Source organism: Haemorhous mexicanus, chromosome 11 (assembly GCF_027477595.1).
Source record: "Haemorhous mexicanus isolate bHaeMex1 chromosome 11, bHaeMex1.pri, whole genome shotgun sequence".
Taxonomy (NCBI): Eukaryota; Metazoa; Chordata; class Aves; order Passeriformes; family Fringillidae; genus Haemorhous; species Haemorhous mexicanus.
In genome coordinates this window covers 12,256,708-12,271,858 of record NC_082351.1, presented here as the reverse complement: position 1 = coordinate 12,271,858, position 15,151 = coordinate 12,256,708, and the positions used below count along the sequence as shown (strand labels likewise).

At 46.5% G+C, this 15,151-nt stretch overlaps 1 protein-coding gene and 1 long non-coding RNA gene across 6 annotated transcripts in view; one reads left to right on the top strand and one right to left on the bottom strand.

Moving 5' to 3' along the window:
* Positions 1 to 5,892: 5,892 nt before the first annotated feature.
* The window catches only part of FLNB (filamin B), a 70,654-nt gene continuing 61,395 nt past the window's right edge, over positions 5,893 to 15,151 (bottom strand). For 4 of the 5 annotated variants that reach the window (XM_059856473.1, XM_059856474.1, XM_059856475.1 and 1 more), the window contains 5 exons: positions 13,303 to 13,435; positions 12,125 to 12,301; positions 9,545 to 9,763; positions 8,386 to 8,589; positions 5,893 to 7,681 (listed from right to left, as the gene is read on the bottom strand). In XM_059856473.1, coding sequence (XP_059712456.1) covers positions 7,494 to 7,681; positions 8,386 to 8,589; positions 9,545 to 9,763; positions 12,125 to 12,301; positions 13,303 to 13,435 — 921 coding nt within the window. In that variant the 3' untranslated portion in view covers positions 5,893 to 7,493. The remainder of the gene's footprint in view (positions 7,682 to 8,385; positions 8,590 to 9,544; positions 9,764 to 12,124; positions 12,302 to 13,302; positions 13,436 to 15,151) is intronic. The other variant, XM_059856477.1, reaches the window with a different exon arrangement.
* On the top strand, positions 9,066 to 11,422 carry LOC132332313 (uncharacterized). Its single transcript, XR_009487872.1, has 2 exons — positions 9,066 to 9,203; positions 11,251 to 11,422. It is a non-coding gene; the product is annotated as an uncharacterized LOC132332313 (long non-coding RNA).

Here is a 15,151-nt window from a genome sequence, read left to right as displayed (position 1 = left end):
TGCTGTAGAGTGATAAGGTCCCTCCTGAGCCTCCTTGTCTCTAGGCTAAACAACCCCACCTCCCCCAGCTACTCCTCATAAAACTTGTGTCCCAGACCAGGTGTACACATGTACAGATGTTTGGCCACATCATGTGCAGCAAACAACTGAGCTGCAGCCCCCACAAGGGCTGTGTTGTGCTGTCACACAGCAGGGCTGCTGGCACTGACAGTAAAATCAAAGAGCCTCCCAGTGTGATAGCAGCAGCTGGTCCCAGCTCGGCCGTTCCAGGCTCCCTCAGCCTCTGCAGGGATTGTGAGGAGCACTCGTGCCCCAGGCTGGGGCTGGGCACTCTCTGACCAAGCATTTGCCACAGAATAGGAGCTGGAGTGGAGCAGGGGCTTCCTGGGGCTCGAGTGCTCCTGTGGCTCTCTAGGGGAGCCTCTCTCAGCCCCCTGCAGCCCAGAGCTCTCTGCTCCTGCCGGGGCTTTTCTCTGCCAAGCAAGCCTGGGAGATGGGGAGGAGGTGGTGAGGGCAGCACTCACCTTTCTCCTGCGTCTGAAAAACGATTTTAAAAACCACTTTTCGCCCTCCACCTACGGATGGTGAAAAGCCCCTGCAAGCTCCCCCCAGCTCCCTGCCCAGAGTAGGGCGGTTCCCGTGCCCAGGGCCCCTGAGAGCGGAGCCGGGCACACACGGACACCATCGGGCCCCCTCTGGTGGCACCGCTGGACGGCCCTGCCGGCCGGGGATTCCGGGAATTCACACCCAGACCCTCAGCACGGCCAGCAGAAAGGGAATTTCACCCTCCTCATGGATCTGCACCACCCCATGATCTCCACACAGACGGCTCCATTCACTGCAGAGAGCCCGTGGCTGACCCCAAGGAGTCCCTGGGCCCACCGCGTTTCTACAGGAGTTTTGCAATGAGAAGGGAGCACTTTGCTGGCTTGAGGTCTGGCTATGAACTGCCCACAGTTATTTAACCAGGAAATGTGCTGAGATGAGCCTCACGAGGCGGCAGCAGCTCCCAGGACCAGGTGCTGGCTGGTTACAGGGCACATCCACCCCTGGGGCCCCTTGGTGTCCCTGCCATACCTACAGCAGGAGCACAAGGGCAGCTGGCTGGGGCCAGCAGTGACCACAGCCTTTCCTGCCGGTCCAACCCTTGGGATGTCTCCTAGGGACTGCGATTCTCCTCTTTGGTGGTTTGTCACCAATCCCTTTTCCAGTGCCAGGAGAAACTGCAATCGATTTGGATCAGAGGCTCTTTCTGCAACCACAGAATCACAGAATATCCCGAGTGTCACCCTTATTTTCTAGGATTTTCTAAGCCTTCTGCTGTTTACCTCCTTGTGGAGAACTTTATCACACACTGTCTGGAGATAACACATTGTTTTGCATTCCTTTATGGAGGAGGAGAGACTTGATGGACTGTTGGTTTGCCCAGTGGCTTTGGAGAGGTGGCACTGTCACCCTCCAATCCACTGTCACTTTTGGAAAACTATAAATGTTGGAGTCAGAAAATAAACCTCCTCTTTTGTTCTTCACCTTGGAGCAGTGGTGTGCGTCTGGTTCTTTCGTGTTTGATAGCGACACCGAGTTGAAAGGGACCCACAGAAGTCATTGAATCCAACTCCTGACCCTGCACACAACAACCCCAAAATTCACATCATGTGCCTGAGAATATTGTCCAAAGGTTTGGGAACTCTTGACAGGCTTGGGGCCATGACCACTTGCCTGGGGAGCCTTTTCCTGTGCTCATCCACCCTCTGTGTGAAAAAACTTTTCCTTATATCCAACCTTGACCTCCCTGAGCTGAATTTAGCTCACATTCCTCTCCATCATCCTGCCAGTTCAGGGACACAACCTCTGCACTCTCACCTGGTATAAAACCACAAGTGCCCTTTCTCTGCAGGCTGGTTTTCCAGCCAGAGTGAAAAACAAGATTAAATACTTTGTGTGTAATTTTAAATATAGAGTCTCAGCTGTCACTGTTTGCAGGGGCAATTTTCTGGTAGAGAGAAGACAGATTTATAAGAATTAATTTCCATATTGGCAAAGTAACAAAAAACCTTCCCTGAAAAGCTCTGCAAATGCTGGCATTGAGATATGAATGCCTTCTGTGCCTCTCTGTTGGGAGGAGAACCTGACCCCAGCCATTCTTGGGGAAGCCAGATGCAAAATCCCACCCCCCAAACAAAACACCCTAGCTGGACATCACTGTCAGAAGGAAATATCCACCCTGGCAAGGCCAGCTCCTCCATGGGGCCCAAAGGACTCAGCCTTCCAACTCAACAGGGATGTAAATATTTGCAGTACCAAGGTCTTACAGAAAGGGAGCTCAGCACAGGAAAGAGCTGTCAAACATACCTCTAGGTACTGCTAGATCATATTTTCCTATTAATTTTTTTTTTAAAAATCATATATACTAGCCTTTCATTCATGTCATTTAAAAAATGTGCTTTAAATCTCAGTCAAATTAACAGAGACAGGAGCTATAAATCCAGCCTGATTTAGTGACAATATTTCTTCTAAGCATGCAATATAAATTCACAACTATGAAAATTAACTCTGAAAGTCTGAGAAATTCTGAAAAGCCATTTAAAAGCCTTTTCTCAGGAGGCCCTGGGGAAGCAGCCCCACACAAGAGGGGGGGCCTGGCAGCAGGGCTGTTTTGATAACCTTCAGTGAAAGGGACCTGAGAATTTCAACCATTCCTGAAGGCTGTGGAGGAAAAAAATGCTGCAGCTCTCCCTGCTGCTTTTCCAGCTCGGATGGAGCTGTGAAGATATGGCACCTGAGATGGGAATATCTCTGTTACTGTAACACAAGATAAAACTACTTTTAAAATAAACATTTGTTTAGAGGAGTTTGATGCTGAAATGTTCAGGTACCCAGTGGGTTTAGTCCCAGCAAGGCTGGGTGCTCCAGTGCATGTTCTGCTGTCAGCAGCAAAATTCCAGATACTCCTTTCTGCTGCTCTGGATGTGGACAGGAGATTCAATAAATAAGGAGAAAAGGTAAGAAAAAGAAGATCCTCCAAGGCAGCTGGCACAAAGCACAGATAAACACCTGGGGATGCTGCCAGCAGCTTTGCAAGGCCCCATTCCTTGTGTGCCAGAGCTGTCCCTGACCTGGCAGAGGACAACCAGGCAACCAGTTTCATTTGGCTCATGGGAGAGCATGGCACAGCCAGCTGTCATAATAACAAATGGTTTGGAAAGTCTTTCCTCAAACAAATAAAAACACTGCATTGTGCCATTCCCTGAATTAAGTTTCATGCAACTCCTTCCCAGTTTCTGTCAAGCAATGTCTGTAATCACTTTGGATAGGCTATTCCATGTGATTTATACATAGTTCCCTTTTTTTCAGGTGAAAAAAGTGCATTGTCTGCACTGCAAGTACATTTCAATGTGGAGTAAAAAATTAGTTAGGAAAAAATAATCAAATAAATTTAAAACAAATAAATACAGAAGCTAAAAGTGAGTAGAGGAAAAAAAAAAGTTTCTGGATTAGAAATGTCACAATCTCAATTTCAACAGACAATTAGATCTTACCAAACCCAGAGCCCTGCTAAGCAACAGCCCTAGCACCCACATTGTCCATGCACCCAGCTGATGTCAGAGCAGGTCAGGGCTTTTGGGGGGTGAAGGGAGATCCAGCTTGGACACACAAAGTGCTCTGTACAGGCCCAGGCCTGGAGACTGACCACTGCAGCAACATGGACCAAAAAAATTAAGTATACTAGAACACCTTTACACATTACATATATATACATATATATATATATATATATACACACACATACACATATGTATAATGATTCAAGAATTATATAAAGATTTAAAGATTAAATAATTTACATCATTAAATAAATAGAATGTTTTAAATCATTTAAATAATATTAAATATTTAAAAGTTAAAGTTATCAACATCATTTAAATGCACATATTCCATTTATTAGAGATACTCACAGCTGCACAAGGCAAAATTCAATTATCAGTTTTGCATGCAACACCCCAGTATATGAGGTATTGCCATGCTGGCTGCAGAGATGGACATCAGAAACAGAGCCAAGGTCATGGACAGCCAGATGCGTCTGAAGAGGGAACTCCAACAGCTCCCCAAAGCAAAGGAGAAGGCCAGTGGGCAACAGAGAGATCCCAAGGTATGGCAGGAACAAGCACAGCTCAGCTCAGGGTTGGCTACAGGGCAGACTTGAGCTGCAGGATGAAAAGGACAGGCTGAGTGTATGGGTTGTGAGGAGCTCCAGGACATCACCTCCAAAGACCCCTTCTCTTTGGCCACTGAGATGTACAAACGCATCCCACCAGCACAGGCAGGGGCTGGAATGCTCTGGAGTTACCATCCCATGGCAACTGCTGTGCTGCAGGGACTTACCTTCCAGCACCCACCAGAATACCCAGTGAGCCTCCCAGATGTGCCATGGGTGCAGCATGTGTTCCCATGTGGCAGTGCCCTGCCCTGGGTCACTGCCAGCAGCAGGAAAAGCTCATGTTGGCCACCAGGACACTGCCAGATCTAGTGCTGTGCTCACAGGACAGCTCAGGCCAGTTAAGGAAGGATGAAGTTCCAAGTGGGACTCACAGGTACTGAGTGGCCAAATCCTACTGCAAACCACCAAGGAGAGAGACTATAAACAAAGAAGGAAATATAAACAACGAAGTAAAAAGAAGAACTTGAGGTCAACCAAATTGACAGAAAAGCACTTCCACACCTAAAGGCAAAAAACTGATGCTAGTCCTCTTCCTATCCTAAAGAAAGTGCATCTTGTACCATTGCAAGTCTGCCCAGCAGGAGGCACTGGGACACCAGTAACACAACAACCCAGCCTGCTAAGGGTAGTCACTGCACTTAGAAACCCTTGTCAGGGTGGCAAAACCAGAGCAGAATGTCCCCCAAAGCACGGATCTGTGCCCAACACAGTCAGTCCTCAGCTGGCAGATCCGCTGGAGGTAGCTGAATGTTGTTGTCCAAAAATCAACCCTGCCAAGAAGCTCTTCTCATCACCACCACTGGGTGCTTGCTGTCCTTAGCAAGGTCATTTTTGTGGCCACTCCACAGCTGTCAGTGCCCAGGCCAGGCAGAGTTGGGCACTTGAAGAGCTCAGCTGTTACTGGAGGTAACCCCAGGAATGGTAGAAACCAGGGTCCAGCAGCCTCACAGACAACTCCTGCTAATTTCAGCCAGTGTCATTAAACCAAGACAAGGGGCAACAGGCAAGAGAAGGCCAGGCAAGCACAGGGTGGACTGGGACAGAGTTATGCAGGTGAGATGCTCTCAAGGTTTACTCACACCGACAGCTGTATCCAGGCTTGTTTTGCTTAAAAACACTGAATAGGAGGCTCACGCTGACACACCTACCACAAGGCTAATGAGTTAACTATAAAAAGAAAATAATCTGATAAAGCTGGGGCAGGAAAGTCCTTGGCAGCCACTGCATCTCAGGTTTCACGGGGGCTTTCAGCAGGAGAGTGTTTGGGAAAACATCTGCTGGTTTCCATGGCTGTGCCTGGAGGTGCTGGCTCCAGGTGCAGGGAGACACCTTCTGCAAACAACCCCAGGGATCCCAGGGAATTACAGCCCAGACAGCAGCTCCAGGGACTCAGCACTGCCCCGTGCTGGGGTCTGCACAGGGGCAAACCAGCACAGCTGTGTAATGCTCCAGCCACACTGTGCCCACTGCACCCTGAACTATGGCTTAAACTTCTACCATTTTGTTGTTGGGGAAAAAAAAAGGTTCAGGGGAAAAAAGTTAATGGTGTTGAGGTTCTGCCCAAATTTTCATGGCTACCTGCACAGCCCATAGGCTATTTGGTCTGCCTGAAGCTGCTGTGTGGTGTACTTTCAGTCTGAACTTTACTGACTACATATGAAAAGAATCCGATGTTGTTTTTAACATGCACATTTTAATGAAGCAAACATTTCTATTTAATAAGTTATAAGATACAATTTTACAATCCTGCATTTTATTCCAGTTTATTTTGTTTTTACTTTCTAGTTTACAATGTAGTAAGCATTTCACATTAAGGCACTAAAAAAGCACAGTAAAAAAAAACCCAACCTTCCTTTTTTTGCCAGTAACTGTGCTGGAGAGCAGTACATCCACACATAATTACAGAACCGTAAGCATGAACTTCTCCTGAGGGACAGTGACATGTCAACAGGTTTTCCACAAATCCTACCTTCTCCAAACTGCAGAGTTTGAGCTCATCAGGAGAGTTTACTAAAGCCCCAGAAGCTGGCAGCAATTCAGATATGCACCTGGGAAGTAGTAAGGAGTAATCCGGGACAAACAGACAAGTTACAAGGAAGTTTCCACGCCCTAACCCTCAGCAGCAATGCCTGCTGCAGCACAAAGGGGAATACAGGAGAGATGACTTTGCTTCAGGCATATCCTTGGACTGAGATACAATAAAGCACCTTGCACCAAAGAGGGGTTTGTTCATTGATATTGCTATTATTGGTATTGCTATCACTGGTAACTTCACAGACCTACCCTGTGTCCCACTGCAGATGTGGGTCCCATTCCCAGGATGGCTCCTTTGCCTCATCTCAGACACTGGCCTGGCCTGCAGCCTCCAGGGAAACCAATGGGCATCTTCTCAACACACCTCGGTGCTCTGGACTGCAGTGACTCTGGGCCACACAGCTGACAGCCATGCCTGGCTTGGCAACTTCAGGGGCTATACTTAACCCAGCCAACCCAGGGCTTGTTCTTAAATCAAAGAGAGTGTGGGGGGGTTACCTGTAAAGTTGAAGAAACATCACCAGCATCCCAAGCTCATTAAAAACCGCATTACTAGCATTTTGGCCAAAAAGCTATCTGTCTCTAGAGTTACAAAGCTTTAACATAGAGAGGCTGAAAGCTTACAGGAAGTAATTTTCAATCTGCTTTTGGTTTGCTATAAACTTTTTCTAAATGTAAACCATTGGCAAAGCATTTTCAGAAACATTTTAAATTTGAGTGGTAAAGCTACTTTTAATAGCTTTTTATAATGTTAAGTGTTAAAATTGATCAAGTATACAAAGGCACCTACTATAGTACCAGTTTTACCTTATTTCTTTACAGAAAAGAATTTGAACTGGGGACAGCCCAAGTCATATTCCATAACTAAAATGTGAAGTCTCCAGTCAAATAAAATCAGTAGTTAAGATACCCAATTACAAAGACAAATTCCAGTTTTCAATTAACATCTAAAGTCTTTAACATCCGCAAGGGAAATTAGTGTCTAGTCATCCACGTGATTCTCCAAACATTAACAGTGACCCGGACAGTACTACAAAGGTACAATTTCAGGAGATATTAAATAATTGACATTAGGTTGGTAAGTAGGATAGAAGTGAAATGCTTGTAAAAACAGTTAGAATTTATGTCTGACTATTGAAATGTGAGCCGTGTGTATCTAGGGACTGCATTTTGCAACACGACTGCACCCAGTACAGCTCTGCATCTGAACTGTGAACGCAGAGAGCACCCGACAGCGCGTCTAAGGGACGGTGACGTGGAAGGGACTCCCAGGAATGTGCTCGTCACCCCACTTCACTGCCAGGACATAGTCCCCCCTTTCCTTGACAACATAAGTGACGTTGTACTGATGGCTGCCCAAATGCTTGATGGACACCTCTTCGCACGGTATTGTAGGTCCGTGGACGCCAACTAACAGCATGTTGGAACCTATAGCAAAACACAAAAATGTTAGTGTCCCTGAGCTTAAACAAGGCAGCGTGGTTCTATCAAAATATATTGGCTCTGGAACACATGGATTTTGCTATTTTAATTTACAGAGTGGTAGCTGAGCCATACCTCAGATTAACTTGGTATAAGAAGGAATTTTATATTAAAAAGCTTTCAACCTCATAGAGGTGAGGGTTTATCTGTGCTATTTGCCAGACCTAACAGGTTACCACTAAGTAGAGCACAGGAGCCACCAATGCTGCTTGTGAAAACAAGCTGGTATTGCTTTACAAGTACTTCATCAGAAGTTAATAGCAGGGACCAGTGGACACAGCTGGCCTGTAATCCACCCACCGCAGAGCTCCCAGACAGTGATGATGATGAGCATCAAAAGGTAACAGGAACACCGTGCACTACATGCTACAATGCACCACAGGGGTTGCTTAAGTTCAGCAACCTGTTTGTTCTCATGCCATAATCCTGTCCTTTCAGGTGCACCTGGCTCAGACTAAGCCATTGGAGAGGAACTTTACAGCCTCTGTATTAGGACTGACTTGGTGAGCACAATATAGTATTTAGCATTTTTCTTTAGTACCAGATCATAACCTCAAGCTCTGAATTTTAACTCAGCCAGTTGGTTTAGGGAAAAAAATGCTCAGCTAAACCACTGATCCTGAACACCCATCTGGTTCCTGTATCCATACCTGCTTTGCTGCAGTCCACAGAGAAGGAGCTTTTCTGACCCACAAAAGCCTTTGAGAGTCCTGCTCCCCGGGAAACCACTTTGCTGGCATCCGAGGTGGATTTGGGAATGGCGCTATAGCAAGTTTCAGTCGATGACCTTGTCACTGACTCTACCAGGATGGAAGAGGTTTCGTTGGCACTGCCTGGACTAACCAGTCGCTGCCCTGGAAACAGAAGAGGTTTCTAACATTCAGATTTGCCCCATCTGAAAGGCATTCAGAAGGAGGTTTCAAAACCTTCCTAATGACTAGCATGCATTCTGCATCCAAAATGCATTTTTGGAGAGGAGCAATTTCCTACTTAGATTTTTAAGCTGACATCTTCCAGCACCACTGGCAACAATCCCATCCCAGAGCCCTCAAGTGGCTAAAGGACCACAGGAACTACAGGATTCATTAAGCAAAGCAGGTTGCTTAAGAAGAGTTAATTGTGCTCCAATCACCAAATGCCAAAAATGACTTGAGTTGGCAGAAAAGCAGGTGCAATTTTGCAATAACCCATTTTGAAAGCAGAGCGTGTCCCAGCCTGGGGGAGCGCAGTCCTTGCCACCCTCTCCCGAGAACATCACCACACTATGGGCACCACAAGAGGGTTTCACAAGCTCAGGGGGAGGAGTAGAGATGAGTGTCAGCCTGTGCTTAAACACAGTGCTGAAGAGAGAACAAGCTTCCTAAACCAGCCTTCCTGACTTCACCTAGGAGCCTCCCAGGCATAACTGACCTCTGGCTAGGTGATACCTGCACCAAAATGAGACCACGAGAGGCAACACATGCTACAGGTGAGCAGGTTTCAGGCTTTGAGGGTGGGGGGAAATTGGTAAATAAGTCCTATTTCCCTGAGACCCATGCAAGACCCTAGCACAAGATCAAGACTTAGTATTACCCCATAAAGCTGTTACATAGCCCATTACTGAGTCAAGCTGCTAAGCTCTGTGACTACTGCTTTTGTAGCTGCTCCTGAGACCCCGCATCTAGGCTTTGGAGGTGATGGGGAGAAATGTTTTGCTTCTCATGGTTTTGGGCATCTAGACCAGAATACCACATTGTCTCGGGAGGATTTTTTTTTGCTGAATGACATGACCTACTTCAGGCACAGAGTAAATACTAGTTAGCTTTTTACCTGTAACCTTTGCCTTGAAAGGGCTGCCCACTATGTGGTTAGGTCCACCATATTTAACTCCAATTAAATAGTTTCCTGGAGCCATGGGTGTGTACATGACTTTGTAACCTTCTGGAGTTTCCTGGCAGTCCATTTTCACCTTTGATGGCCCTTCAATTGTAACAGAGAGGGTACCTGGACCAGCCTTGGTCGTGTTAATGAAAAACTCCGACTGCAGTCCTAGAAAGACGTAGCACAGTGAGACACACTCTTCCTCACACCCAATGTTACACATGCAGCCTCAGGCATTCAATATGGGGGAATTCGGCACAAGATCAGTCTCCCAGGGCTTCAGGCAGGGAGGGGCACCACATCCACCCCAGCAGCCTTGCTCAGACCAGCCCCAAATGGAGCTCTGCACCCCTGGCAGCCTCCCCAGCTTCATCCTGGTTCCCTCCTCCAGTTAGGTTATGTGACTGTGTGGGAGAAGGGGTCATGACAGCCCTTCAGGACTCAAATGGAAGTTATTTGGTATCAAAAAAACTGGCTTAGAGAGAAAACAAGAGCTTTTCTGCTGGGCATCAGAGTCCACACCCACACAGCTCCAGCACGGCTAAGTTTGGGAGAGCTCAGAGCTGTCTCGCTGCTTGGACTGCAAATCAGCAGTGAAGAGCCCACAAGAAAGCAGGAAGGACAAGGGGCAGGAGATGGCCTGGAGGAGATGTGTGTTTGAACTGCTCGGCAACAGCACTCCAAGCAGTTTCTGGAAACAAAAGCTTGTTTAATTACAGCATCTGGTTAACACAGCTGAATTATTGCTGCTAATACTAAGCCAATGACACAATGCCAGCAACACAAGAAAAAATTAAGTAAGGCTTTCAGCCCCCAAATAATTTACTGTCAGACTCTGGCCTCAAATATTTATGATCTTTGGGCTGTTGCATGAGACGCTGTTGAGGAGGAATAAAGTGCTCAGGCACACTCAAAACCAGGATGGCCATGGGAAAGTTTACTGCTGCTGCGATGGAAGCATGAAGACGTGGGAATAAACTCAGGAGAAGTTTCTAGCCTCCCCACAAAAGAGGTTGCTGTGTCGCAATACTGGAAGAGCCCAGCTCCCACAGAGGATTATGCCAGTTTCCAGAGCTCCAGCAGCCCATCCCACCAGCCTGGGAGGCCAAGCATCAGCCTGCAATGCCCTGCTCAGCTGGAGAGAAGTTAATTCTCAAAGCCAGCAAGCTTCACAGCTTCTCACTAAGAGCTCTTGCTCAGAGGCACTGCTCTCTGCTGTGCCCCAGATGAAGGCTCGCATTGTTGGAGGCTGCAGACGCTCGGCCTCCCAGGGGGAGGGTTCAGGTGCTCAGCCACTGAAACCCCTACACTGGGTCATTGTTCTGAAATGCTGCTCAGCAGCTCCCAGGGCACTGTGCTTTTGGCAGTGGCCAGGATTCAACAACGGGGCACAGAGCAGCTTTGCTGAAATTAAACAGTCTATTTAGATTAAAACCAGCCCCAAGCACCTTTATAGATGAAGAAATATTCCCCTGTCCCTGATGCATCACTGGCTGGTATTAATGAGCGCTTTTGTTTCCACCTATTAAAGGGGCTCAAGCTACATCTTTATTTTATAGAGTGTATCTACACGTTTCCAAAACCAACTGCTTGGTTCCTCCAGAACAGCAGAAGCTTTGACTGAGTAACTGCAGTATTTTTTTTTTTTTTCACAGGGAGAAAAAAGGTATGAGATGGAATCCACAGGAGACAGCAGTGGATAGGACAAAACAAACTAGCTATTCCCTTACACTACAAAAGGAGAAAAAAAAATCATTTTACTCTGCTATTTACCTGTGTGTGTGGCCTGAGCAAGAACACAAATAAATGAAAGTGCGTATCCTGGAATGTTTTCATACTTACTAAGGCCACAAATCACAGAAATGAAAAAACAAACCCTAAACCCTACATTCTTGAGTTGAGAACTATCAGATGAGGCAGCCACAGCAGACAACAAGAGTCTTCCAAGAAGACTGTTCACGCTGCATCTGGAGCATGAATAGCACACTACCAACAGAAAACCCACCTTCTCCCTAGGGTGTACATATCCTACTGCATTTCACTTGAGATTTCTTAGAGGTGCAAGCACCAAAGGGAAGCTAACAGGGAAGGTAACACCCTCATATCCATTTAATTAACACAAGTTAAACAAGATTCCTTCATCTCTAGACAGCCAACTCAGACATCGTGTTCATGTGTGGAAGGGAGCCAGAGCATCTCCGGAGCTCGAGGGACCACCGACGTGGAGCTAAGCTAACCAGCAGAGCTGTAGCCCAGCTGCTAACCAGCAGTTCAGTGAATGCGTGTTGCAGTTGCTGATTTACGTAAGTTTTAAGTTTGTTAAGGCTCAGTATAGGCTGCAGACTTGTGAGTGATGGTTATAAGATATGAGGAGCATGCTAGAAAGCAAAATTAGCCTGCACTCAGGTCAAAAGAGAATGTGGGTTAGTTGAGCTGCCTTAGCAGGTGAAGTCATGTAAAAGTATGCCTAGAAATAGGTTCTGTACACCTCAAAGCCCAAGTGCAAGCAGTCTGCAGGAGAAGGGTTACCCGTGGTGCCGCTCTCCAGGCCGGATCCGTAGGCTGTGACAAGGGCAGGGTTGCCCGCCTGGCCGGGCTCGCCCACGCGCACTTTGAAAGGGCTGCCCACCACGTGGCTGCCATTGAACTTCACATCGATGGAGTGGACGCCGTTCTCGTGGGGGATGAACCGAACGGCGTACTTATCTGCAACAGAGAGACAAGGGGCTCTTCTGACAAACCAGAGGCAACCACTCAACCATAAACCACCAATTAGACCCAACACAGGGCTGATTTAGCAATCCGAGCTTCTGAAAGCCTTTGACATATTTTGGTCCCAGTTTAAGTGAACTCAGCTACATGAGCTGCTAAGCTTGTATTTAAGCAGGAAAATGCTGTATTTCTCACAGAAGGTTTTACAGCTTGTGTTTTCACCTTGTTCACTAGGACCTGATCTCAACTGTCATCTAGTCTGAGGATTATTTGCCTCACTCATACACTAAACATGAGAACTGAATCACAGCCCAATCTGTCGGCAGCTGAGGGAGAAGAAAAGCAGCTGGTCAGAGCAAGCCAAACCTTACCAGCGAGCTGAGTGCGCTGCTCTGACACCACACCTTTATCTAATGAAGTAATTTAGCAATTTGCTGATATTTCACATTTTTGATTGCATGTTAACTCAGAGGCGGGACTGATCTCCCCCAGCTGGACAGCTGCTGTTTGTTCATAGTACAGACCATAACTCATACAAACTTCAAGTGAAAAAGAAAAGTTCATTGCTGAAACAGGTGTTGAGCTTTCTGTAGTGTTTGCTTATAGACAGCTTCCTTGACATTTCATGTGAAGGAGTGACTGTGAGTTAAACATAAACTCTTAGTCAACGATCGAAGCATAGCTTTGAGAAATAAACTTCTCCCCTGGTTAGATTCAACAACCACATCATATTTAATTTATTACTAATGTCACTGTACCTTCACTGGCAAGCCAAGACTTAAATACCTCTATCTTACACAAGCTGGGGCTCAGTCAGTTCACGGAAAAACATGGACATAACCCTGACTGAACAGCTCTTGACACCAAAAAGTCCTTTTCCAAGCAGCATGCTCATCCTTGGGACACACTATTCGCAAGCCAGAGGAACCAAATGCCCTATGTGGCAGCAAGTGCTCTGGAGGTCATGCAATTGTTCTGATCATCACCAAGCTCACCTGGCTCCAGCTCAGACACATGGCACTCTTCGACAGCTCCGGAGGGGCTGTGGACTTTGGCATCGATCTTGCCCTTTGCCCCATTCAGCCTTATAGCAAAGGATGCTGGCTGATTAACTTTTAATCCAGACTCCTGAGAACGCAACAGTCAGATTATCAAATTCAAACTTTCATTTCAGACAGCACAAGATCCGTGGCAGGGAAATAACCACTTCAGCATGAGGGTTTTTTGATTTTAACAAAAGGCATAAAGTTGTGACTTGCATTAACTCTCAAATCAGATGCTCTCTCCCTCTTAGGGGGTGGCTGATTCAGGAGTCACCCACGCTGGCTAGGCTGACTTTCCCATGGTAACAGACTGTTTTTGGAAGCCAGACAATTGTGCCACATTAAAGAGAGGCAGTTTTACAATACTAGTCACCCATTATCACTGAGGGCAGTCCTTGGTACTCAGGCATTTGATTTAAAGGATGCTTAAGCTATAGCTCCATTTTCAGCCCATTCATTCATTCCAGATTAATTCAGGGAAAAGCCTCTGATAATCCAAATGTCTGAAAGAGTAATATGCATGTTTATATTTGCCACAAGAGGCTGCATTTAGAACATCACCACAAGATGTCTCAAACATAAGAAAGTAATTTAAAACATGAAACCAGATGTTGTTGTGCTGTCAGGCCATTGGTGGAAGGTGAGACAGCTCCACAGCTCCACATCTGAGCCACAGTGGTCCTCGATCAGCACAGCCCATGCAGATACGCAGCAGTAATATCTCACACGTAACATACTTTACCTCATTTAGTTTTCAACTAAATCCTGAAGAGGGAAATAAATGCAACTGAGTAGAACTGAGGTACAATGTATAAACAAGTCCCTGATGTGGGTTTAGTGGAGGCTGATGCTGCACAATGGACTCTGTTATAGAATACTCAGCTTTATCTGCCTCTCCAGGACTTAATTGAAGTGAGTATTCCTGTCAAAGAGTCTTTAAATGAAACACAAGGCAAACATCAATACCACAGTGACTAATTAACGCCCTTGTAACTCCTAGTTAGAAAAGATACAACCAGATCAGGCTGTCATGGTTCATTTCCACAGCCGAGGTGGAGAATTCCTGCAGCCCAGGCAAACTCCTGGGGATCACAGCTGGGATATAACCAAAAAAAGCTTTAACTGAAGTACTAATCACTACTCAAGGAGGACTGAGGTACAGTATATTTAGACACAGATTCTCAGTCTCACGTCCAAGCTTCTGGCTTTGGAGATTTCAGTCAGGCCTTTAATGTTACTTGTATTTTAATGCCTGTAACCACACATATACACAAATTACATGGTGAGGTTACCAGATGAGCCCAGACCAGCTACAAAGCTGTGATTCACTCTGAGGTTCACTACCTTTCATGAATCATCTGAGCTGTGACTCTGTGGTTTTGTGGCATCAGCCAGAGCAACTCTGTACCCTGACCTCATGGTGGGGACACCTCTGTCTGCCTGGCCAGGCTGCAGTGATGTCCCAGCCATGCAGCCCTGTGCTACCTCACCCATGGAAATGCAGCTCTTCGTGCATGTACCAAATGAGGAACTTGGTACCAGCACGATCACTGATGGTTCACCTCTAAATTTCAGTTCTCCTTGTCCTTGCCCTAGCTAATGGCATGGGAAACATGTGTTAGCTCCTCCAATGCTATTTCTGGAGCCTCTTATTCCTAATTCCCAAGTGTTATCCCAACTGAGCCTTCTGCCTTAGAACTCTGGCTAGCCAGAGTTACCCAGGGGCCAGCTGCCAAAAATCTCTCTGGCTGCAAGCTGAGCTTGACAACAAGCACCAACCAAGACAAGTCTATTACTTAGA